The sequence below is a fragment of the Hoplias malabaricus genome, chromosome 4 (genome assembly GCF_029633855.1).
Source record: "Hoplias malabaricus isolate fHopMal1 chromosome 4, fHopMal1.hap1, whole genome shotgun sequence".
Classification (NCBI taxonomy): domain Eukaryota; kingdom Metazoa; phylum Chordata; class Actinopteri; order Characiformes; family Erythrinidae; genus Hoplias; species Hoplias malabaricus.
Window position 1 is genome coordinate 16,932,200 of NC_089803.1, and position 24,537 is coordinate 16,956,736.

Here is a 24,537-nt window from a genome sequence, read left to right on the forward strand (position 1 = left end):
TGAGGTGTGGGCGAACTCGTAAGGCTGTGTGAACCGGACAAATAACCGTTTTCCGATTTATTCGCGTTCCAACCACCCCGACTTTTGAAGGAAGAAATGCAAACAGTACGGCCTCGGTACCGAGACCAGTCAAAACGTTATTAAAACAATACGTAATCTAAATATGTCTAACACCGTACAATTTGTTTGTTATTTGTTTTCCCCACCGTTATTCATACAAGTGCCACGCGGATTGGCTAGGTGTATACGCTTTCTGCTCTGTGATTGGCTCATAGCCACGCTTCAACCAATCATAAATCAATGAGGGCGGGACATATCAGAATTCGGGTGTGAAAAAAAATAAAGTACTTGAGACCGTTAAAGGGTGGAGGCGGTTAAACTACACACCCTCTCTCTCAGAGGACAGCTCCACATACGCTGGTCTGGCCAGCATTAAACCCGTTACAAAGGGTGAAAGTAATGTCAAAGTTAACGTCTACACGAAAGCTCTTCGGTTCAGTTCGGCAGCTGTTCGCCGTTAACGGAGCGCGTGCGAGCTAAAGTCGTTTAAAAGACGCACAATTCTGGTCCTGTAAAAATGAACGAAACGGAGGTGGTGTGCGGCTCCGGTGAGGACTGGGGGAACTCTTCGAGCTGTGTGAACCGAACGGTGTCCCCCTACAGCCCTATGGACGTCGTCTCGTTCATGCACATCTTTCCCACCGTGTACGGGGTGCTGTGCTCGGTGGGGGTCCTTGCCAACAGCCTTGTCATTTACGCCGTGGCCACGTGCAAGAAGAAGATGGTGTCCGATATCTACGTGCTGAACCTGGCCGTGGCCGACCTACTCTTTCTGCTCGTCATGCCCTTCAACATCCACCAGCTCGTGCGCGACCGGCAGTGGGTCTTTGGGCACTTCATGTGTAAAGCCGTGGTGGTCGTGGACGTCAGCAACCAGTTCACCACGGTGGGCATAGTCACGGTGCTCTGTATAGACAGGTAACTTTGCTTTGAAACACAATTTGCGTTAATAACAATTATCATTATTACCAGTCCACCAAGGGGGGTTAGTCATAGCTCTCTGTATAGACAAGATACTCAACTTTACTACGCTGTTTTTTAACATTATCTCAACCTATCATCAGTCCACCACAGCGTTCTGTATAGACAGGTAACTCAACTTTGCCACACTGTTTATTAACATTATCTCTGACTTAACCATGGGGGATTAGTCACAGCTCTATATAGACAGGTAACTCAACTTTGCCACACTGTTTATTAACATTATCTCTGACTTAACCATGGGGGATAAGTCACAGCTCTATATAGACAGGTAACTCAACTTTGCCACACTGTTTATTAACATTATCTCTGACTTAACCATGGGGGATTAGTCACAGCTCTATATAGACAGGTAACTCAACTTTGCCACACTATTTGTTAACATTATCTCTGACTTAACCATGGGGGATTAGTCACAGCTCTATATAGACAGGTAACTCAACTTTGCCACACTGTTTATTAACATTATCTCTGACTTAACCATGGGGGATTAGTCACAGCTCTATATAGACAGATAACTCAACTTTGCCACACTGTTTATTAACATTATCTCTGACTTAATAATGGGGGATTAGTCACAGCTCTATATAGACAGGTAACTCAACTTTGCCACACTATTTATTAACATTATCTCTGACTTAACCATGGGGGATTAGTCACAGCTCTATATAGACAGGTAACTCAACTTTGCCACACTGTTTACTAACATTATCTCTGACTTAACCATGGGGGATTAGTAACAGCTCTATATAGACAGGTAACTCAACTTTGCCACACTGTTTATTAACATTATCTCTGACTTAACCATGGGGGATTAGTCACAGCTCTATATAGACAGGTAACTCAACTTTGCCACACTGTTTATTAACATTATCTCTGACTTAACCATGGGGGATTAGTCACAGCTCTATATAGACAGGTAACTCAACTTTGCCACACTGTTTATTAACATTATCTCTGACTTAACCATGGGGGATTAGTCACAGCTCTATATAGACAGGTAACTCAACTTTGCCACACTATTTGTTAACATTATCTCTGACTTAACCATGGGGGATTAGTCACAGCTCTATATAGACAGGTAACTCAACTTTGCCACACTGTTTATTAACATTATCTCTGACTTAACCATGGGGGATTAGTCACAGCTCTATATAGACAGATAACTCAACTTTGCCACACTGTTTATTAACATTATCTCTGACTTAATAATGGGGGATTAGTCACAGCTCTATATAGACAGGTAACTCAACTTTGCCACACTATTTATTAACATTATCTCTGACTTAACCATGGGGGATTAGTCACAGCTCTATATAGACAGGTAACTCAACTTTGCCACACTGTTTACTAACATTATCTCTGACTTAACCATGGGGGATTAGTAACAGCTCTATATAGACAGGTAACTCAACTTTGCCACACTGTTTATTAACATTATCTCTGACTTAACCATGGGGGATTAGTCACAGCTCTATATAGACAGGTAACTCAACTTTGCCACACTGTTTATTAACATTATCTCTGACTTAACCATGGGGGATTAGTCACAGCTCTTTATAGACAGGTAACTCAACTTTGCCACACTGTTCATTAACATTATCTCTGACTTATCACCAGTCCACCATTGGGGATTAGTCACAGCTCTATATAGAGAGGTAACTCAACTTTGCCACACTATTTATTAACATTATCTCTGACTTAACCATGGGGGATTAGTCACAGCTTTATATAGACAGGTAACTCAACTTTGCCACACTGTTTACTAACATTATCTCTGACTTAACCATGGGGGATTAGTAACAGCTCTATATAGACAGGTAACTCAACTTTGCCACACTGTTTATTAACATTATCTCTGACTTAACCATGGGGGATTAGTCACAGCTCTATATAGACAGGTAACTCAACTTTGCCACACTGTTTATTAACATTATCTCTGACTTAACCATGGGGGATTAGTCACAGCTCTATATAGACAGGTAACTCAACTTTGCCACACTGTTTATTAACATTATCTCTGACTTAACCATGGGGGATTAGTCACAGCTCTATATAGACAGGTAACTCAACTTTGCCACACTATTTGTTAACATTATCTCTGACTTAACCATGGGGGATTAGTCACAGCTCTATATAGACAGGTAACTCAACTTTGCCACACTGTTTATTAACATTATCTCTGACTTAACCATGGGGGATTAGTCACAGCTCTATATAGACAGATAACTCAACTTTGCCACACTGTTTATTAACATTATCTCTGACTTAATAATGGGGGATTAGTCACAGCTCTATATAGACAGGTAACTCAACTTTGCCACACTATTTATTAACATTATCTCTGACTTAACCATGGGGGATTAGTCACAGCTCTATATAGACAGGTAACTCAACTTTGCCACACTGTTTACTAACATTATCTCTGACTTAACCATGGGGGATTAGTAACAGCTCTATATAGACAGGTAACTCAACTTTGCCACACTGTTTATTAACATTATCTCTGACTTAACCATGGGGGATTAGTCACAGCTCTATATAGACAGGTAACTCAACTTTGCCACACTGTTTATTAACATTATCTCTGACTTAACCATGGGGGATTAGTCACAGCTCTTTATAGACAGGTAACTCAACTTTGCCACACTGTTCATTAACATTATCTCTGACTTATCACCAGTCCACCATTGGGGATTAGTCACAGCTCTATATAGAGAGGTAACTCAACTTTGCCACACTATTTATTAACATTATCTCTGACTTAACCATGGGGGATTAGTCACAGCTTTATATAGACAGGTAACTCAACTTTGCCACACTGTTTACTAACATTATCTCTGACTTAACCATGGGGGATTAGTAACAGCTCTATATAGACAGGTAACTCAACTTTGCCACACTGTTTATTAACATTATCTCTGACTTAACCATGGGGGATTAGTCACAGCTCTATATAGACAGGTAACTCAACTTTGCCACACTGTTTATTAACATTATCTCTGACTTAACCATGGGGGATTAGTCACAGCTCTATATAGACAGGTAACTCAACTTTGCCACACTATTTATTAACATTATCTCTGACTTAACCATGGGGGATTAGTCACAGCTCTATATAGACAGGTAACTCAACAATGCCACACTATTTATTAACATTATCTCTGACTTAACCATGGGGGATTAGTCACAGCTCTATATAGACAGGTAACTCAACTTTGCCACACTGTTCATTAACATTATCTCTGACTTATCACCAGTCCACCATAGGGGATTAGTCACAGCTCTATATAGACAGGTAACTCAACTTTGCCACACTGTTTATTAACACTATCTCTGACCTATCACCAGTCTACCATGGGGGATTCATCACAGCTCTTAATAGACAGATAACATTGCTTTAAATAATTGTTTATTAACATTATCTCAGACCTATCACCGGTCCACCACAGGGGATTAGTCACAGCATTCTGTATAGACAGGTAAATTTATTTTAAAACACTGTTTATTAACTTTATATTTAATTTGTTACTAAGTCACTAGTGCTTATTCTGGACAGAACACCCAATTTTGCCACACTTTACTATAACATTATCTCTAGGCGTGATATGAGAATCCTGGACAGATGCAAATATCTGATATCATATGTGTACAGTATATGTGTACATATCTGCCGACTGCTGATGTATTCATTTACCTCGCTTTCAACAAACTATATGGAAACAATGGTGTCTTCTGAGAAAAGCATTAGTCACGTTTATTTATCTAACCACCCCTGACATAGATTGACCACAACTTTAAACACTTTAAAAAAATATACTCGAAACAAATGGAACTTTGTGTTTACTTACCATTTTTCTTACGTCAAAAAATTGCATGAAATTAAATCATCTACCTCCAGATATGTCATTTGAGAATGATTACATCTTACTCAAATTACAGCGTATCTCGGGATGTTGATGATTTAATTTAATTGCAGCCATTTGACGTAATAAAAACTAAGCAAATTCAAAATAAATCGTTTTTTGAGTGTTATAAATAGGTAGATTAAATCATCCAATAAAAATAATAGCTACATAAATGAAAGTTAATTTAAAGCATAGCATTAAACACAAAAAATACAAGTGTACATTTAGCACTGTAACTATTCAACAGTACAGTTACACAGAGATAGGAGAGCATCAGCTCTGCCTTCGTACTTCTCCACACTGTCACAGGGAGGAACAATCTGGGCCAAACATTATTTTCCTACCTTCATTCATTCATTAATTTAGAGTAAGAAAGTCGCCCTGCCTTTTCCAGCATTAAATTAGTGTGTGTGTCAGTAATTAATCATTTGAAATTTTGGCAGAGTGAAGCATCTGCCAGATACTGATACTATTTAAAGAAGCCAGTATTGGCTGATACTGATACGAACATCTCTAATTATTGCTGACTTATCACTAATCCACCACAATGGAAATAGTCACAGTGCTCTGCATAGACAGGTACATTTACTTTAACACACTGTTTATTATTCATTCATTCATTGTCTGTAAGCGCTTATCCAGTTCAGGGTTGCGGTGGGTCCAGAGCCTACCTGGAATCACTGGGCGCCAGTTCTTCACAGGGAAACACACACAGTCACTCACACCTACGGACACTTTTGATTTGCCAATCCACCTACCAAGGTGTGTTTTTGGACTTTGGGTTTTTGGTTTTGGAAACCGGAGCACCCGGAGGAAACCCACGCAAACACAGAGAGAACACACCACACTCCTCACAGACAGTCACCCGGAGGAAACCCACGCAGACACAGGGAGAACACACCACACTCCTCACAGACAGTCACCCGGAGGAAACCCACGCAGACACAGGGAGAACACACCACACTCCTCACAGACAGTCACCCGGAGGAAACCCACGCAGACACAGAGAGAACACAACACGCTCCTCACAGACAGTCACCCGGAGGAAACCCATGCAGACACAGGGAGAACACACCACACTCCTCACAGACAGTCACCCGGAGGAAACCCACGCAGACACAGAGAGAACACAACACGCTCCTCACAGACAGTCACCCGGAGGAAACCCATGCAGACACAGGGAGAACACACCACACTCCTCACAGACAGTCACCCGGAGGAAACCCACGCAGACACAGAGAGAACACAACACGCTCCTCACAGACAGTCACCCGGAGGAAACCCATGCAGACACAGGGAGAACACACCACACTCCTCACAGACAGTCACCTGGAGGAAACCCACAAAGACACAGGGAGAACACACCACACTCCTCACAGACAGTCACCCGGAGGAAACCCACGCAGACACAGAGAGAACACACCACACTCCTCACAGACAGTCACCCGGAGGAAACCCACGCAGACACAGGGAGAACACACCACACTCCTCACAGACAGTCACCCGGAGGAAACCCACGCAGACACAGGGAGAACACACCACACTCCTCACAGACAGTCACCCGGAGGAAACCCACGCAGACACAGAGAGAACACAACACGCTCCTCACAGACAGTCACCCGGAGGAAACCCATGCAGACACAGGGAGAACACACCACACTCCTCACAGACAGTCACCCGGAGGAAACCCACGCAGACACAGAGAGAACACAACACGCTCCTCACAGACAGTCACCCGGAGGAAACCCATGCAGACACAGGGAGAACACACCACACTCCTCACAGACAGTCACCCGGAGGAAACCCATGCAGACACAGGGAGAACACACCACACTCCTCACAGACAGTCACCCGGAGGAAACCCATGCAGACACAGGGAGAACACACCACACTCCTCACAGACAGTCACCCGGAGGAAACCCACAAAGACACAGGGAGAACACACCACACTCCTCACAGACAGAACCCACAACCTCCAGGTCCCTGGAGCTATGTGACTGTGACACTACCCGCTGCACCATCATGCCACCCATTCATTATCTGTAACCCTTATCCAGTTCAGGGTCGTGGTGGGTCCAGAGCCTACCTGGAATCATTGGGCGCAAGGCAGAAATACTCCTTGGAGGGGGCGCCAGTCCTTCACAGTCGTGCCGCCCACTGTTTATCATAATTATCTCTAGTTAATTACAAGTTTAGTTGTACTCTGTATGCACAGGTTACTCAATTTCACCCACTGTTTATCAGTGTAGTCTCTGACCTATCACCAGTTTATCACAGTAGACAGAGTCTCAGTCCTTTTATGGACAGATATCTTTACTGTCACCAGTTCACCAGGGTGGCCTTCGTAACAGTACTTTGTATGGACAGGTGACTGTACAAGACTATAGTCGTAAATATAGTCTCCCGTTTGTGTCACTAGTTCAGTACAATGGGGAAAGTCAGTGTGCTCTGCGTTGACTGCAAACTATTACAGTTTCTGTTTACCATCTTTATCTCTGCCTCTCCCCCTCACCCCCAGCCTGTTCAGCCATATGAACAGTAATGGTGTGTTAAATGTGCTCAGGCAGAAAACCTGTTACATTCTGTCACTTAGAAAACCAGTGTGTTATTTTAACAGCGGCACCGAAGACTATGTGTTCTTTCTGACTTATCATTAGTCCTCTATTTTTATCACTGATTATCTCTCATCCATTAATAGGTCAGTTAACTCCAGCTGGCCTAGTCAGCAAGCATGCTCTGTGTAGAGAGAGGTACAGAGATTGTTTACCATCCGTATGTCTCATTATGTCTCATTAATGTCTAGTGCACCACAATAGGCTTGGTCACGATGCTCTGTACAGACAGGTACAGAGTCTGTTCCTGGTTTGATGGTTTTTCTCTGGGATGAAGAAGAAAATCAACATCATAGAGATAAGAGTGTTTTTTTTAGGGAACCAAAAGCAGTTCTTCAAAGGTTCTTCAGAAAAGACGTCTGAACCTTCAACAAATCAGATGCCTTCTTTGTGTCTGAAGCATAAATTCAGATCAAAAGTACATTCAGCAAATCATTGCTGTCCAAAGAAATAGAAAAATATTTATCTCCAAAATAGTAGCTCTACAGGAGAAGGAAAAAACCCTTTTAACTTTCAACAGAAGTGAATGTAACAAGATTGTAGTAAACAACAAACACAGATACATGGTTTTTTCTGTGGCCAGATATGAAATAAACAGTGATAGTCCATTAGAAATCTGCAGAAGTGTGTTTCCAGTTAGGGACATGTTAACTCAGACCTTTACTTTGAAGTAGGTTTGAATTATTGGGGACAATATATGATTGATTTTTCTTGCATAAGTCCCTCAGATGTTTACCCTCACTAAGGGAAAATAGTAAGGCATTTACTGCAGTGACTGGAGTTGTGTGCCTGTGAACATGTACTGTTTCCATGACAACAACACCTCGACAGAAAAAAAAATAGTTAATTGAACGGCAGTGAACAGCCTGGCTGATGTGGACATGGAAACCATCTCCCACAACAGACTGAAATAAAAAAAGCAAAAAAAAGTGCAGGCAAAACTGAGTGTGGAGTGTTGAAGGTCATCTTTTTGCTCTTTAGTGATTTCATATAGAGAACTAAAGACAAATCTGAACTCTGTGAATATCTGGTCATCACTCAGAGGCTCTAGACTATTGTTACAGACTTGAAAATGTTCACGATCAACTTCAAAAACCTCCAATAACAAGGTACACGTTCGCTTAAATAATTCTAAGGGAACTGAGGGTTAAGGAGTGTTATACGACCCTTAAGAGTTTTAAAGGGAATATTTAAGAGACTTAAGGGTTTATGACAATTACTTTTATAAAGCCCTTAGGTACCATTTAGGGCATTTATTTTGCCACACTTAAGGTGTTTTATGCAACCGGTTACTGGTGTTAATTCCGAGTGCTGAATGTAGAGTGGCAGATTGAGCTTCTGTATACATCTGGCATTAGATCGGATAATAACCGGCTCATTCAAACCACATTCAGAGGTGGTAAGAGAGTAACACAAGTGTAAACAGAATGCGTTTCCGTGTCCGGAGTTACCAGAGAGAAGAAAGCACATCAGTCAAGAAGAGGGACAATACAGATGTGTTGTTTTTCTGGAGATCAGTGGCTGGACATTTTCACAGATTAACCTGAATGTCCGTAAACCGGACACAATTCTTCCCCACCTGATTCGTGTCCAGACATTCCTCTGGACAGTTGAGGTGCTGACCACACAGCCATTTCCTTGGCCACTTCAGATGATTCCCTGAGTGTTTTAAATGTTTATTTCCTGAGGTTCGAGAGCGTATAATACTCAGGTAGCAGCAGGGTATAAACCAGTTAGAGGAAGGAAATGGAAATGATGTATATGGTGGTGAGACTTTGGTCAGACTGGGGATGCATTTTAATGACAAGTGAACACAGAATCCGGTCAAACTACGTGAGGATACCGTCCAGATGCAAAACACATCCTAATTCCAGGTGCAGACAGGTCCAGTCACTCAGCTGTTGTTGTTGTTGTTGTTAACAGCACAGAGTATAGTTTCATCTGATTGGTCTTTCATCCCAATTTAAAACTTAAGACATTGCAGGGGGGTAGATTCGACTCATTGAGTGAATCGTTTCACAAGCTCAAATCAATGATTCAAAATTTTGCTTACAAGTGTAGGCTGCACATGCTCGTGTACACACAGCCGCGGGGAAACTCAGAGACGACACACAGCTCGCCTTGGATTCTACTTTAGAACACGTTTGTCACTGGACATTGCAGAAAGCCTCGCACAAACACATCGGAAGTCTTGATAAGAAACTGAACGAATTGCACGGAACTCATTGTGGGGGTGGGGGAATGGGTGGATGACGTTGTTAAATCTAACTTATTCATAACGTAACGCATGCTGGGGTTAAAATTGCAGCTCTGACCGAAGCTCTTCAGGTATCACTCCACAAAACACATGTAACCTAGCAACGACACCAGCACTTACACGACTGTGCCTGGACTTTTTCACCCAATGGGGAACCGGTTCATTTTTTGTTCACCAGCTTTCGTTCACACGGACAGGCTCCTGGAGAGAACCGCAGTTCAGAAAATCCTGGACAGGTCCAACATCGCATAAGTTAAAGATCCAGAGTTTGTTGAAAAAAGCAAAACGGAATGTGCTCACGTTAGAGCACTTCTTCTCGTTTATTATTGCTTAATCATAATGTGAGGAGGAAGTGATCATTCTGGCTTTCAAAGAAGATAAATCTTTTCCTATATGTTACTTAAGGGGTACACTAAAAGCTCTGTGCAGTTTAAATGTAAATGTTATAACTCAGTTATTATCTGCAATAATGGATTTGTTTCCCTTCCCATTTAATCATTTCCCTGGAGAGATTTTACACAGTGCACTTAACGTATCACAGCTCAAGACTCTTTATGGCTCTACTCTTCTCCTTTTAATGTTAAATCAGTGTGAGACCTCAACAGCCTTCTCCTGGAGCTGCAAGTCCACTTTCCAGAAACAGTCCTCACATGCTCTCACTTCCCTCAAACATGGTTACACAGAGGGACAAACTCTTCCATGAATGACTCCCGCCAGTGTTTTTGTGGACAGAGGTTTTCCACACTTCAGAAACCTCACAGCAGTCCTCTCAGTGCAGCAGGAAAACGTTATGCCTCTGTCATAGCAAGGGTTCTTTTAGCTTTTAATCAAAGTTAAACTAACACCAGTCTATTGTAAGTAATATTTCATTTTTTAGCCTCTACACTGTTGGCTTAATATTCAAGACAGTGTTGACATCATGAAAATTTGAAATGTAACTTTAAAACAAAAAAGAGGTTGTGTAAGTAATTACATAAGCTTTTGCACATATTATAATTCAGTTACCGTTAATTTGATGATGAATAGAAATTATATTACGCTTTAAAAAATAATGTTCTTAGAAAATGCAATGTTTTGCATTTGGATCTCTGTCCCCACATAATTTATGACGTACGATAAATCGGTGCTGTTCTAGTTCACAGGCATGACACCTGACTTCTCGCTGAGCAAAGGCTGTTGCGTTAGTGCTTAATTTCATTTGGAAAAATACTGATCTGAAAAACTTGGAAGCATGGGATTGGCTGAGCTACCACCCTCACAGCTGTTGATGTCTATATTTATTTATATCCATTACATTTGGCAGACGTTCCTCTCGAGCGGGATACAGTCTGATCATCTTTGGGTTTTCTTAAGCAGTAAATTCTCATCGAGTAATGAACCATGTACACTACAGTGCAAATATATACAATACAATCTGACTCTAAAACCTCAATGCAGCGTTTGTTTGTGTTTATTCTAACCCACACAGATCCAGGGTTCAGTTCAGTCCTCAGTCACTGTCTGTGAGGAGTGGTGTGTTCTCCCTGTGTCTGTGTGGGTTTCCACTAGTTGCTCTCACAGTTAAAAAAAAAAACATGTGTTTGTAGATGGATTGGCTTAGCACGAGTGTCCATAGGTGTAAGTGAGCGGATGAGTGTGTGATGTCCTGGTGAAAGCAGGTACCAAGCCTTTCATTTTAACTTTTCATAGGAAGGATAAAAACTACATAAAGTTTTGATGGAAGTTAATGTAACATGACTTTTTTCCTCTATGTAGTTTTGCACCATTAAATGTGGAAATAGAAAATGACAAAAATGCAGATAGAAGGTTTAGTGGAAATGACTATGGCATTTTAAACTTCTGTAATCTCTGATGCCGGGAAAGTAGCTCTCTCTGCTGCGAGTTTAAAGGCCAGTCAGAAAGAGATAAACAGCACAGAGTAATAATTTGATGCCGTGTAGATGAAGCTTTGGACATGCGATAGAGCTGTAATAGATAGTAGATGACAGCACCGTATCAAATTTAATTCACAAAGCACAATACACTTACACACAGATCTGCTTATGCGGAAATGAACTCTCTATAACTGGGGCAGTGTGACTCTAATCAAAACAGAAAAGCTGAATGTTATGTTACATTCTTTTCTGAAACACTGCATATTACCTTTCAAAGGCCAAAGGAGGTCTTAGTGCCATGTGTTAAGTTATTCTCAGCCCTTGGAATTCCAATCCATACATGTGCAGGCACTGTAACTGCATTTATACTAGCATATTTAAACCCACAGGTGAATTGGTGCTTGTACTAGTACTGTGATTCTGCTACTAGAGTTTGTGACTGTGATACACCTCTCAATATAGTTCAAAAGTAGTGGTGAATCCATATTGTCACAATGTATAGGATCAACTTGATTTGACTCCCAAATCACAATGGATTACTCAGTTGGAAACTTGAAAGGTGGGAACCTCTAGTGAGGGGAAACCCCAACCCATAAGCAAAGGAATACATCAATCAACTCACCACAAGCGTTTTAAGAGCCCAGTTTGTAGTGCTCAGTATAGTATAAGTGCTCAGTTAGTAGCACATTGCTTTCCAGTATCGAACAACTATATATATATATATATTTTTTTTTTTTTTTTTTCTTTGTTTAAATCATGAATATTCCTTTTTACTCACACAAACATGATAGTATCTGTTTGTTTATTTTAACCATTATTTCTGTCGTCAGCTCATAATAACTGTAAAATATGATAACTCTCAAAGAGAGCAAGCTAGAAACAATATCACTGTTGTTGTGTAGCGTATATATAGGCCCATGGTTGGTGAAGCACCAATAAAAGGGCTGTGTCCCACATCAGTGAAATAAAGTGAATGCAGAGAGAGAGAGATATCTTCAAAGCGCTGTGCCTGGATGATGATGGAGAGACATTTATTTTCACATGTTATCTTTCGAGTTCGAGTCAAGTCAGGACTCATTAGGGACGAGTTACAGATTTAGTCTGGAGTCTATTTACATGCGACCTTAGTGGCCCAGACTTGAGTGCCCAGCTCTGCTTCAGGGTGCAGAGCATTCCCTCAGACCTTTGATCCTCCTGCTTGGAGTATTCCCTCACCAGATAGTTTCACCTTTCCAGATTCCGAGTTTCAGGAGTTCCTGAGCTATGGTAGCATGATCAGACTGATCTACAATACAGTGTGAATCACAGGTACCACCTGAGATATCTCTGGTTGTTTTGACACTAAAGACAACACCATCCTTATGCATACTATTCCTTGATTAGTTCCTTATTTAGCCTAAGAAGCTACACTAAATTAAGCTATTTAATAGTAATAATAATAACAATAATAATAATACACTATATTTATATAGTGCTTTTCAAGAACTTACAATAGTCAATACTTAAAACACACAGTTCAGAACGAGCATGGATGGTATAAGTTTGATGAATATTATAAGCAAGGGTGAAAAGATGTTTTTTTGATGTTTGATTTGAAAATACCCAGAGATGGAGGATATTGGACCAAAGGGTGAAGAGAGTTTCAGAGTCGCAGAGCAAACCTAGAGGAAGCAAGATTTAATTTAACCGAACGGTTAACTTTAAATAACAAAAGCAGAGTGGTGGGTTACACCATTGCAATTTGTGAGTAACAAGCCAGGTCTATGGAGTGTTTTAGTATCTTAAAAGGCCTCCTATGATTCACAACTCATAGGAAATTTCACAAATTTAAATCTATGCAATGTTGTCATTTAAATGTGTTAGTTATATGCAATGTTTTTATAGCAGATGATATCAGTAGCGGCTGATTTTTATTGGTCACCTGTTATATCATTTAAGCCCTAACTGGTGTATTGTCAGCTATATGTGAGGGTATAGCAAAATCCAATAGTGATATAATATTTAAAACGGGCATATTATAAAAATACACATTGGGACATACATTTGTGTACTTGGAGCACCTAACAACCCACAATTTACAACTTCTTTCCTACATCAAGAGTAGGCTCATTAGAAAAACACCACCCCATCTACACCCAGAATCTACACCCACACTTGAGAACCAGGCCTACCTTTTCACAGGTGTGCCAATTTTTTCTAGCAAGCAGTCGACCAACCAGCATTATGTCCGAGTATTTCTGGGAGATAATGACAAAAATTACATCACAAGAAATTCTTCTATATTGATCGATATTGATAAATTTCCACTATATCAAATTTTGTAACATTGTCATAGTTTTAAAAGAATATTCTTGTTAAAACATCAAATATATTAGATACACCAAATATATTTAATGTTAATTATTTTATTATCATGACCTGAAATATTCAAATATTTACCAGAAAATAATATACATGTTCAGTATGCCCAGGCCAGTGTAAAAGTTAGGCCCTACCCTCCTACCGTCCTTACATAGTGCAGTTTCTGCAGTGCCGACCCCAGAGTAGCAACAACAGAGACTGGATTCTCTATATTGAATACTACCTAGTGTTCATTTAAGAGCTCAGAGCTGGGAAAAATCTAGAATGTCAACATTAACAAACAGTGCACACTGCATGTAAATAACACATAACGTGATCGCTGGGTAAGAATGACAGGTTTCAGTGGCTCTGTTAATGAGGAGATTAACACAAGGCTGGCAAAGACTTTCCTGCTGTGATATGATCATGATTCACAGCAGGGCCAAGTCCCAGACCCTCTGTTTTCTCCTGTGTCCAAGCTTTATATAGAAGCACACGCGGGCAGTTGATTTGCCCTGGTCACTGCTGGGTCATATGTTTTCCATCATCTCTTGATGAAGCATATGACCCTGCAGTGCAGGGCCATTGTTAATGACAACCTAACCCACTGTGTGAAATTTATTTTGCTGTAAGGAAAGAGAGAGGGGCAAGCCAGGGTTACATACACTTTCACTTATATACACTGTAGATATTTATTTTACTTTTATAGAATATAAACTGTTGTGTGAAATTGATAATAACAGTCATGGGTAAATGAGTGATCAGTGAAACACGATGTTGTTTGTGTTCTTGTATTTACTTTAGAACCCAACCAGGGGACGGTCACGACCCACATGACCCTCAATCATTCTTCTTTTAAAAAGAGTTCTGTTTAAAATTTGTTTTCCATTGTCTTTCCTCTTCCTAAAGCTGCAGTTAAATTACAGTTTGTGAGCAAAATTTTAATAAAAAAAAATCACCATCACATATTGTAGAGCGATTTTGCACCAAGTAACCAAAGCCCCTGACAAATAGCGCTGCTACTTTTTTTTGGAACCGTTCAGCGGTGACCAGAGATCTTCTTTTCCCTGGAGACAAGTGCTCTTTTTTGGACCTAAAAATTGCATGTTCAAGGGGTCAGAGAGTTGAGAGCTGAATTGGGACACACTCGCGCCGCTTCAGCGCTGTAGGTCCACCATCCACCACGGAGAGCAGCTCAGTGTTTTACTGGAGGCTCGAACAGAAATGTGTTGAACGTTGTTGAGGTAATATTTATCATAGTCTCTCCTTTATGTTTGGAGGATGTTTCTGTGACAGAGTCTTTTGTTTTCTACTCTATATTTAACAATCACAAAGTCGTCTTGTCTGTCCTTATAATGACACGAATACACGACACATCTGACTTTATTAGTAAATTACATCTGCACCGCTTTTTGTGTAACTTTACAAGAAAACGAACAGAATCTCTGGATCATTAAAGAACACCAGAGTGAGGTGTTACTCCACAGAGATGAGGCTGTTTATTAGTGACAGCACTGTTTTATCAATCGGACCCTTATAGAAATGTAAGTCAGTAATAAATATCTACTTCCCAGCGATGTCCTGTTCCTTTATCAAGTGTAGATTACTTGGTTGATAAATTGTTAAGATGCTTGGTTTTAGAAATGTTCAAAATCTTAAATGTTATCTTGTTGCTTTCAGGTCATCGCAACACAGTGCTTCAGTTTTGTAGCTTTGTATGAACAGAAAATAACAGGCTTTCCATAATTTTTTCTAAAACTCTCAGCAACTGACAAGATAAACTATTTTTATAGTTTATTATTATGTTAAACAAAGACATTGATATGAAGCACCAAAGCTTATCCATACCTTCCAATGACAAGGTTATGTATTTTGGTCTTTCCTGTTTCTGAAATGCCAGAAAAACCTCTGTGATAATGGCTATATGGCTAATGGCGGTCCGGCTGGACTAGGCTTGCCTAGCTTCTCTTTCCTCTTGTTCACTAAAATATATATTTGTTTTAGTCTTATTTTAGTCGCCTTAATTATTGTTTTGTCTAGCTTTAGTTGACGAAAACTGCAAATATTTTAGTCTACGTTTTACTCTTTTGGAGGTATTATTTATTACTAATTTCATAAACTATAGCTTAAAAGTTTTGTTACATTTAAAAAAAACAACCGAAGCTGAGTAGATTCTGAGAGTTTCAATTTACTGGCCAACAGCAACTCTGAGATGCTGGAAGAATTCATTTTTTTCATTCATTCATTATCTGTAAGCACTTATCCAGTTCAGGGTCGCAGTCGGTCTGGAATCACTGGGCACAAGGTGGGAACACACCCTGGAGGGGGCGCCAGTCCTTCACAGGGCGAAACACACTCACACACTCACACCTACGGACACTTTTGAGTTGCCAGTCCACCAACCAACGTGTGGTTTTGGACCGTGGGAGGAAATCGGAGCACACAGAGGAGACCCACATGGGAGAAAACAACAGTAAATATGCCATCACTTTTTCAGTTTTATTTCCTTGTGTTACAAATCCAAGTCTTTTATCAGTCTTTAACATATTCATTTTGTTTATTCTTACATAACATATTCTTTGTTTATTCTGCACGGTGGCGCAACAGGTAGTGTCACAGTCACACAGCTCCAGGGACCCGGAGGTTGTGGGTTCGATTCCCGCTCCAGATGACTGTCTGTGAGGAGTGTGGTGTGTTCTCCCTGTGTCTGTGTGGGTTTCCTCCGGGTGACTGTCTGTGAGGAGTGTGGTGTGTTCTCCCTGTGTCTGAGTGGGTTTCCTCCGGGTGACTGTCTGTGAGGAGTGTGGTGTGTTCTCCCTGTGTCTGCGTGGGTTTCCTCCGGGTGACCCTCTGTGAGGAGTGTGGTGTGTTCTCCCTGTGTCTGCGTGGGTTTCCTCCGAGTGACTGTCTGTGAGGAGTGTGGTGTGTTCTCCCTGTGTCTGTGTGACCTTCCTCCGGGTGACTGTCTGTGAGGAGTGTGGTGTGTTCTCCCTGTGTCTGAGTGGGTTTCCTTCGGGTGACTGTCTGTGAGGAGTGTGGTGTGTTCTCCCTGTGTCTGCGTGGGTTTCCTCCGGGTGACCCTCGGTGAGGAGTGTGGTGTGTTCTCCCTGTGTCTGCGTGGGTTTCCTCCGGGCGACCCTCTGTGAGGAGTGTGGTGTGTTCTCCCTGTGTCTGCGTGGGTTTCCTCCGGGTGACTGTCTGTGAGGAGTGTGATGTGTTCTCCCTGTGTCTGCGTGGGTTTCCTCCGGGTTACTGTCTGTGAGGAGTGTGATGTGTTCTCCCTGTGAAGAGTGTGGTGTGTTCTCCCTGTGTCTGCGTGGGTGTCCTCCAGGTGCTCCGGTTTCCTCCCACAGTCCAAAAACACATGTTGGTAGGTGGATTGGTGACTCAAAACTGGCGCCCCCTCCAGGGTGTATTCCCGCCTTGCACCCAATGATTCCAGGCTCTGGATCCACCGCGACCCTTACAGATAATGAATGGTTAATGAATGGATAATAAATGCTTTGGTTATCACTGTGGATCACTGCAACTCTTTTTGGGTTGAATTAGTGAGGGGAAGACATGATGCAGCAAAGCAGTTCTTAGAAAAACTGTGACTCATTCTAGGGATTTTTGTCTTGAACTTGACTATTGACATGTGATCTGCAGTGCCTAGAGTGGAAGCATTCTTAATACAGAAAAACATATCTTGACTACAACGGGGTCCAAAGACAGAATGGCTTTTTTTCCAAATAAGTCAGAACAGCACCAAGGGGGATACTATGAAGTCGGACAACTTTGGGTTTAACTTAGGGCAAATCTAGCTCTAGGCAGGTTAAAGTCACATAGTGTGTGACTGGGAATTTTACATTTAACATCAAAGATGCAAACAACGATGGTGTAAACCAGACAATTACTGCTTCAAAACATTTCCTTGGGCTATCTGGCTACTCATTCTCTTGACCTTTGTTGATTTGAAAGTGTAACATTGTTCCACTTGTTCCAGCGATGCTATGGGGATTGGAATTCACAGTGTGTTTGGAAAGACAAAGGCCATTGATCTTACTGCATATTTTTCAAATTTATAAGTTTGTTCATTAAAATTGAAAGACATTACATTCCGGTGTCAAGAGGAAAAATATAGTGTCTTTCTGCTGCTACAATTTGCCCTATAGAGCCTGAAATATGAATTCAACAGTAAAGTGTACAGTGCTGTTGTGTACACTGATGATATTAGTGAACGGAAAGAGACGTATATCACTGAACATGGAGTGATGTAATGGAGCACCAAGTTTTTATTTCATATTATTTTTTAGTAGGTACTTGAAAAATTACGTTTAATACATTTAACACAGATTTAATATTGTAACATAGAGGATTTTCCATTACCAACGTCTGATCCAGATTGTTTTGAATACTTCTTCAACGTGAACTCCTTCACAATCATCAGTTATCAGTTATCATCTGCCCGGGAATACGGAATGCAGCACAACCCACGTTACAAAACGTTCTTTGACATGTTTAGTGCAGTTACACGTTTCCACTGGAGAGGTCGACTTAAAGATTTGAAAGATTTGTTTCTGAAGTGGAATTCTCACAAGGCAAAACACTTTAGCAACTGCCAAACACCATATATAGTGCAAAATAATATTCTCAATAAGGGGTACTTCACAGCTCCATATTCTTTTGGACTCATAGTAATGATTGTTTTCTTTTCACTGAGACAGTGTCTCTGGATTTCTTTAAATCTGAAGTGAGAGTGGAGCTAAATTTTATTTTCCCTATGTTTGCTTAAACATTAACCCACCGTTTATGGGATAGGAACATTTTTGGTGGTCTTCTAGGTATACCAGGTGTTCCACTTATTTACCACTGACATTGCTCCTCCTTATTTTGGTTTATCTTAAGAATCATTTGAACAAATTGTTAACTCTTAGGTAGGTTCTTAACCTGGGGAAAACAACAGTGGTTCTACTGATGGAACGCAATGTGGAAGCCCTCCAAGAGCATTTTGTTACATTGACGCACATGATTAGTTATCCTGTCCAGACCTACAAACCAATCACACATTTTTTATAAACTCACTATGTACACATTTTTAGAGCAGAAACGAAAGTCACAGCAAAGAGCAACATGGAAGCGTTTGTGTTTATCACTCTATATCAGTTGTGTATCACTCTGTATTGGTTGCTTTTTAGAAACTGACATATTATGCAAGGATTATTTCAATTATTCAAGCAGAAAATATTTAAAAAATCACAGATATTGTCTGATCTGCTGTAAATGTTTGCTCTCCTGACCACGTGACTCATACGGAGTGATCTATGATTGATATGTCTCTTCATAATGTCCTTTTTATTCTGCCACATCTGTCAACTTCTGACTGAATGATGCTTGTTTTATGTGTGAATAATGATGTTTGTTCTGGTCTTCCATGGGTTGGTTTGTATATTGCAGCCCCAGTGCAGTATGGTCATTTGCTGATCAGTGTACTGATATAAGTACAACAGACTCTGCTGCTGTAGACCTAAAATAGCAGATTCTAACCATTACTTCTTGTAGCCTCTTATTAAGTGAACTAGGGAGTCCTGAAATGTGTCATCACAAAGGGATGGTATTGTGAAAAAGCTTATTAACCCCAGGGATTGATGATTATTATAGAGGTGTGTATCTTCTGCCAGACAAAAACTAAAAGACACCTCAGAAAAGGTCTCAGCATGTGTGTGTGTCCTCTTCATTTCTGGGTGACTGCTCATGTAGCTTCTTGACAGAGTGCTAAGAGTGTGCAAAGAAGCATCAAGAGCAGGTGGGACTAGTGTGAAGAATGAAAACTAGAAGATAGATTGGATGTGATTTTGCTGATTAATTGCTAGTTTGGAGTCTACACTTTTATGTTCATTCCAAAGTGTGAGTCTTATTCATTTATTCATTGTCTGTTAACCACTTATCTAGTTCAGGGTCGCGGTGGGTCCGGAGCCTACTCGGAATCATTGGGTGCAAAGCAGGAACACACGCTGGAGGGGGCGCCAGTCATTCACAGGGCACCACACACTCACATGGACACTTTTGAGTCGCCAGTCAACCTACTAACGTTTTTTCTGTGGGAGGAAACTGGAGCACCCGGAGGAAACCCACACGGACACAGGGAGAACACACCAAACTCTTCACAGACAGTCACCCGGAGGAAACCCACACGGACACAGGGAGAACACACCACACTCCTCACAGATACTCACCCGAAGGAAACCCACACAGACACAGAGAGAACACACCACACTCCTCACAGACAGTCACCCGGAGGAAACCCACACGGACACAGGGAGAACACACCACACTCCTCACAGACAGTCACCCGGAGGAAACCCACGCAGACACAGGGAGAACACACCCCGCTCCTCACAGACAGTCACCTGGAGGAAACCCACACGGACACAGGGAGAACACACCACACTCTTCACAGACAGTCACCCAGAGGAAACCCACGAAGACACGGGGAGAACACACCGCACTCCTCACAGACAGTCACTCGGAGGAAACCCACACAGACACAGAGAGAACACACCACACTCCTCACAGACAGTCACTCGGAGGAAACCCACGCAGACACAGAGAGAACACACCACTGTCCTCACAGACAGTCACCTGGAGGAAACCCACGCAGAAACAGGGAGAACACACCACACTCCTCACAGACAGTCACCCGGAGGAAACCCACGCAGACACAGGGAGAACAAACCCCACTCCTCACAGACAGTCACCCGGAGGAAACCCACACAGACACAGGGAGAACACACCACACTCCTCACAGACAGTCACCCGGAGTGGGACTCGAAACCCACTGTGACTGTGACACTACCTGCTGCTGTGCCACTGTGCCGCCTGAGTGCTATTTATAAATTATAGAATTTTACACAGAACAGTGGGGTAGTATTAGAGAGTAAGACTTCTACAATATACATTCTTTGGTTAACAAGGAATTATACAGACAAGAGTAAAAATTGTATAAAGGGAAACAACTATGCAGTTTACACATCATCATTATCACACCTGAAATGTTTCAAATGCAAAAACTTTGGCTGGTTCACAAGTGGCAAGTGTGTGTAGAGGGAAATATTATACCCCGCCCTGCAACGGTTCTGGTGCCTCATCCAGGGTGTGTTCTCGCCATGCCCCCGCGACCCTGAACTTGATGAATGGTTACAGAAAATGAATGAGTATTATACTCCTTTTCCACAAGTGAACACAGTTCATTTATATGTTCAGGTATGATCACAAACTCTGTCAGAACTTGAGCACAGAAACATGCCTCGCCGGAGGTGGGTTTTTGTGGGAGCACAGTTAGCCACGCTTTATCCTCACTCAAACTGATTAATGTATCATGATAACATTTTTGGCTGTATCGTCCAGCTCTATCACCAGCAATAATTACAAGACCCCAGTTCCTCTCCCAAAACTAATCCTGAGTGTTTGCAGTGTGTGGAGGATGAGTTTTCAGATTGACAAATCTATCTTCTTGTTATTTCCAAGGTACGTGGCCATTGTCCATCCCACCTCAGAGAACCGGACCATCCAGTGGACCATCATTATCAACCTGCTAGTGTGGGTGGGCAGCTTCCTCCTGACCATCCCTGTGATGATCTACGCCAAGGTGATCTCCAAGAAGCACATGAGCATTTGCATGATGTACTTGGACGGCCCCAGGGACATGTATTGGTACACACTTTACCAGTCCACACTTGGCTTCATAGTGCCCCTCATCATCATCAGTACTTTCTACTCTCTGACTCTGTACCACGTATTCCGCTCCATCCAGCGGGTCAAACGCAAGCAGTCGGTGTGGGCCAAGCGTGCCACCAAGATGGTGCTGATGGTCATCGGCTTGTTCCTGGTGTGCTGGTCCCCCTACCATGTCATCCAAATCATCAACCTGGGCATTCAGCAGCCCACCAACATCTTCATCTACGCCTACAACATCAGCATCTGCCTGAGCTACTCACACAGCTGCATCAACCCGCTCATGCTTCTCATCTTCGCACAGAACTACCGGGAGCGCCTGTGCCGCCGCCAAGACCTCCGCAGCTCGCACACCAGCAACTCTAAGACCACCATGAAGACTGAGGGCTGCTCCAGCATCAGCCCTAATACAAGCCACCGCTGCACTGTCATCTAAATACTTATCAGATGTGATCAGACATTGAGGCTACTTGGATTTGTTGAGATGTTAATGCTAAGGCATTGGGTCGGATCCAACATTCTTGAAACTTGGGTTTGATTAAACGTTCATGCTAATGGATTGGATTTGATGTTCATGTTATTTAATGGTTGATTGGACTTTCAGATCAGATATGCGTTGATTAAATTGATGACATTATGGTGAAATCAGATGTATCCATGTATTAAGACACCTTCCTGCGATCTGTCGTTAAGCACAAGTGTCCAGGGTGTTCACCAGTCCTCCGTCATGTGATGCCTCCCTGCAATGCTCATTTCTGAATAGGCTGTTTTCAATCACTTAATCACGGATGATGCGCAAAATCTAGATGGAGGGCAGGAGGTGAAAAACAGAAGGTGAGGAGCCTGTATTGTATATTTTGTAGTGTATTGTAATGTTTGTAGTGTTTTGTAGCATATAGGCGGTCATCTGTTGGAGGTGATGTTTGTTATGGAGAGAGATTTTTAACTGAACTGTAAGATTAGCTGCCATCGAGGCAGTCTCAGAACTGTTTTCTTCTCTAGACGCCTTTTACCTCAAAATCACAAATGAAAGCTCACGGAAAATATAAAAGAAATACAACGTAGTTTGTGTGCAATTACACTGCCACACCACTAGGGCTGAATCTCAAATATCCTCCTCTGCACTGTATAGTAAACAATGCAGTGGTGTAGTAGAATTACTTTCATAAATCTTTAAAATGCACTGTTTTGGGAGGTCGGCACGTGATTCAGCAAGATTCAGTGGCACAGTGGCTCTCGACATTAACCTTGCGGTTGTTTACATAACGTAAAGAGTCAGGTTTCAAGTCCATCACCAGTGGACATCGACAGAACTGAACAATGACATCCTCACTCCTTATAGACCTCAAAATAAAGCCAACTTTCCATTCCACATTAAATGGTATGGCAGGTATAAGGCGTCTGCTGCACCTCAACACTGGTGAATAACGTTGACTTGAGCCTTATGCGGTTTTGAGAAGGGAGTATTGTGTCGTACACAGATGTGTTGGTGCTGTGGCTGTGCGCTGGTGGTAGATTTTCAACAACATCGACAAGAAACACAACTGAACACGTCATTTGCAACCAACCTATTGCTTTCTCTCTAGGGCTGAATTACACCTCTGCCCACATTGCTGTATCATTACATGCAGCACGAGGGAACACAGCTGTATTTACCAAACCACTAGGTACGTAAACAATCAAGTAGAAACCATTTGACTGTAGTTGAGAGAGAATGGAGAGAAGCAAACTGTTAGATTCTGTGAAGAAAATACTTTTCACACAGTGCTTTTTGTGTAGGTTCTATTTTAAAGCCCAACACAAGCAAATACACCATGAATCAAAATTGGGAATCGAAAAAAACTACAGTGTCCCTCAACACACAGCTGTACATGCCCCTCAGTAGAAATGTAACTCTGCTTAGGAAGGTATTGAAGCACACTGAAACCCCCAAAAGCCGCTAGCACTTATTACGGGCCACTGATTGTCCACTGTAATGACAGTTTGAGTCACACTGGAAACCGGATCTTTTGGCATGTCTTGTTACTGTATGCAGTGCGTCCATTTTGATAGCTTTGGATTTACTACAAAGCAGCAGAGCAGTGTCTATCCTGTTGCTAATGTGCAGTGTCCCAGAGTCACTCATAAGAGAATCTGAAGTAGAATGCTGTAACGCCTCACTGTTTTAAATTCAGCTGCAGGAGTCGTGAAGAGGCTTAAAGGAGGATATTTTATAATATCTCTGAGTTTTGGTTTTTCCCCTTAGTATCAGACAAAGAGAAAAGCAGCAGTGCGAACTGCACACTGACCACAATCAGCTTGCTTAAAATAATCAGATAACTCATCGTATTATTCACTGTTTTGTTAAAAGAGGTCATTTAAGGTTACCACGTTCATTTATCACTGTTATCTCACAATTTTATGTGTGTGTATTATCTGTTTTTGTAACACAACCTTGAAATTTGACAGCTGCACTATGAAATGTCTACATTCAATGTCTGTTTTCATTATTATTATTAATAATAATATCATCATGAGTTTGTGAACCTTTGTGAATGTCAGTAAAGACCAAAGTTAAGTGCTTTGTTTACAAGTGGAATATCAGCTCATAATGATGTTTGTGGTTATTGTCTACTCTTATGTACCACTGTCGTCTTTGGGATGTCATGAAAATATATTTGCACTTCAAGAATGTTAAAAAAAAAGGAGGCTATTGCTTGACTTGTCACAATCTTGATATTTTAGCCCACAATGAACTGTCATATCAGAAACTGTGATTAACCACTGCAATGTATTTTAATTCATTGTATGCA

General features: G+C 41.6%; 1 protein-coding gene across 1 annotated transcript; it reads left to right on the forward strand.

Annotated features, from left to right (window-relative positions):
• Positions 1-302: 302 nt before the first annotated feature.
• mchr2b (melanin concentrating hormone receptor 2b) lies at positions 303-24,537 on the forward strand. Its single transcript, XM_066669043.1, has 2 exons — positions 303-978; positions 21,539-24,537. Exons 1-2 carry the CDS (start codon positions 578-580, stop codon positions 22,179-22,181), a joined length of 1,044 nt encoding a protein of 347 aa, XP_066525140.1. The 5' UTR covers positions 303-577; the 3' UTR covers positions 22,182-24,537.

What these genes read in the sequence shown, in the direction of transcription:
- mchr2b (XM_066669043.1), top strand. Translation starts at nt 578, where the DNA reads ATGAACGAAACGGAGGTGGTGTGCGGCTCCGGTGAGGACTGGGGGAAC. An exon ending in ACGGTGCTCTGTATAGACAG is followed by an intron (nt 979 to 21,538) that starts GTAACTTTGCTT and finishes GTTATTTCCAAG; the next exon opens with GTACGTGGCCATTGTCCATC.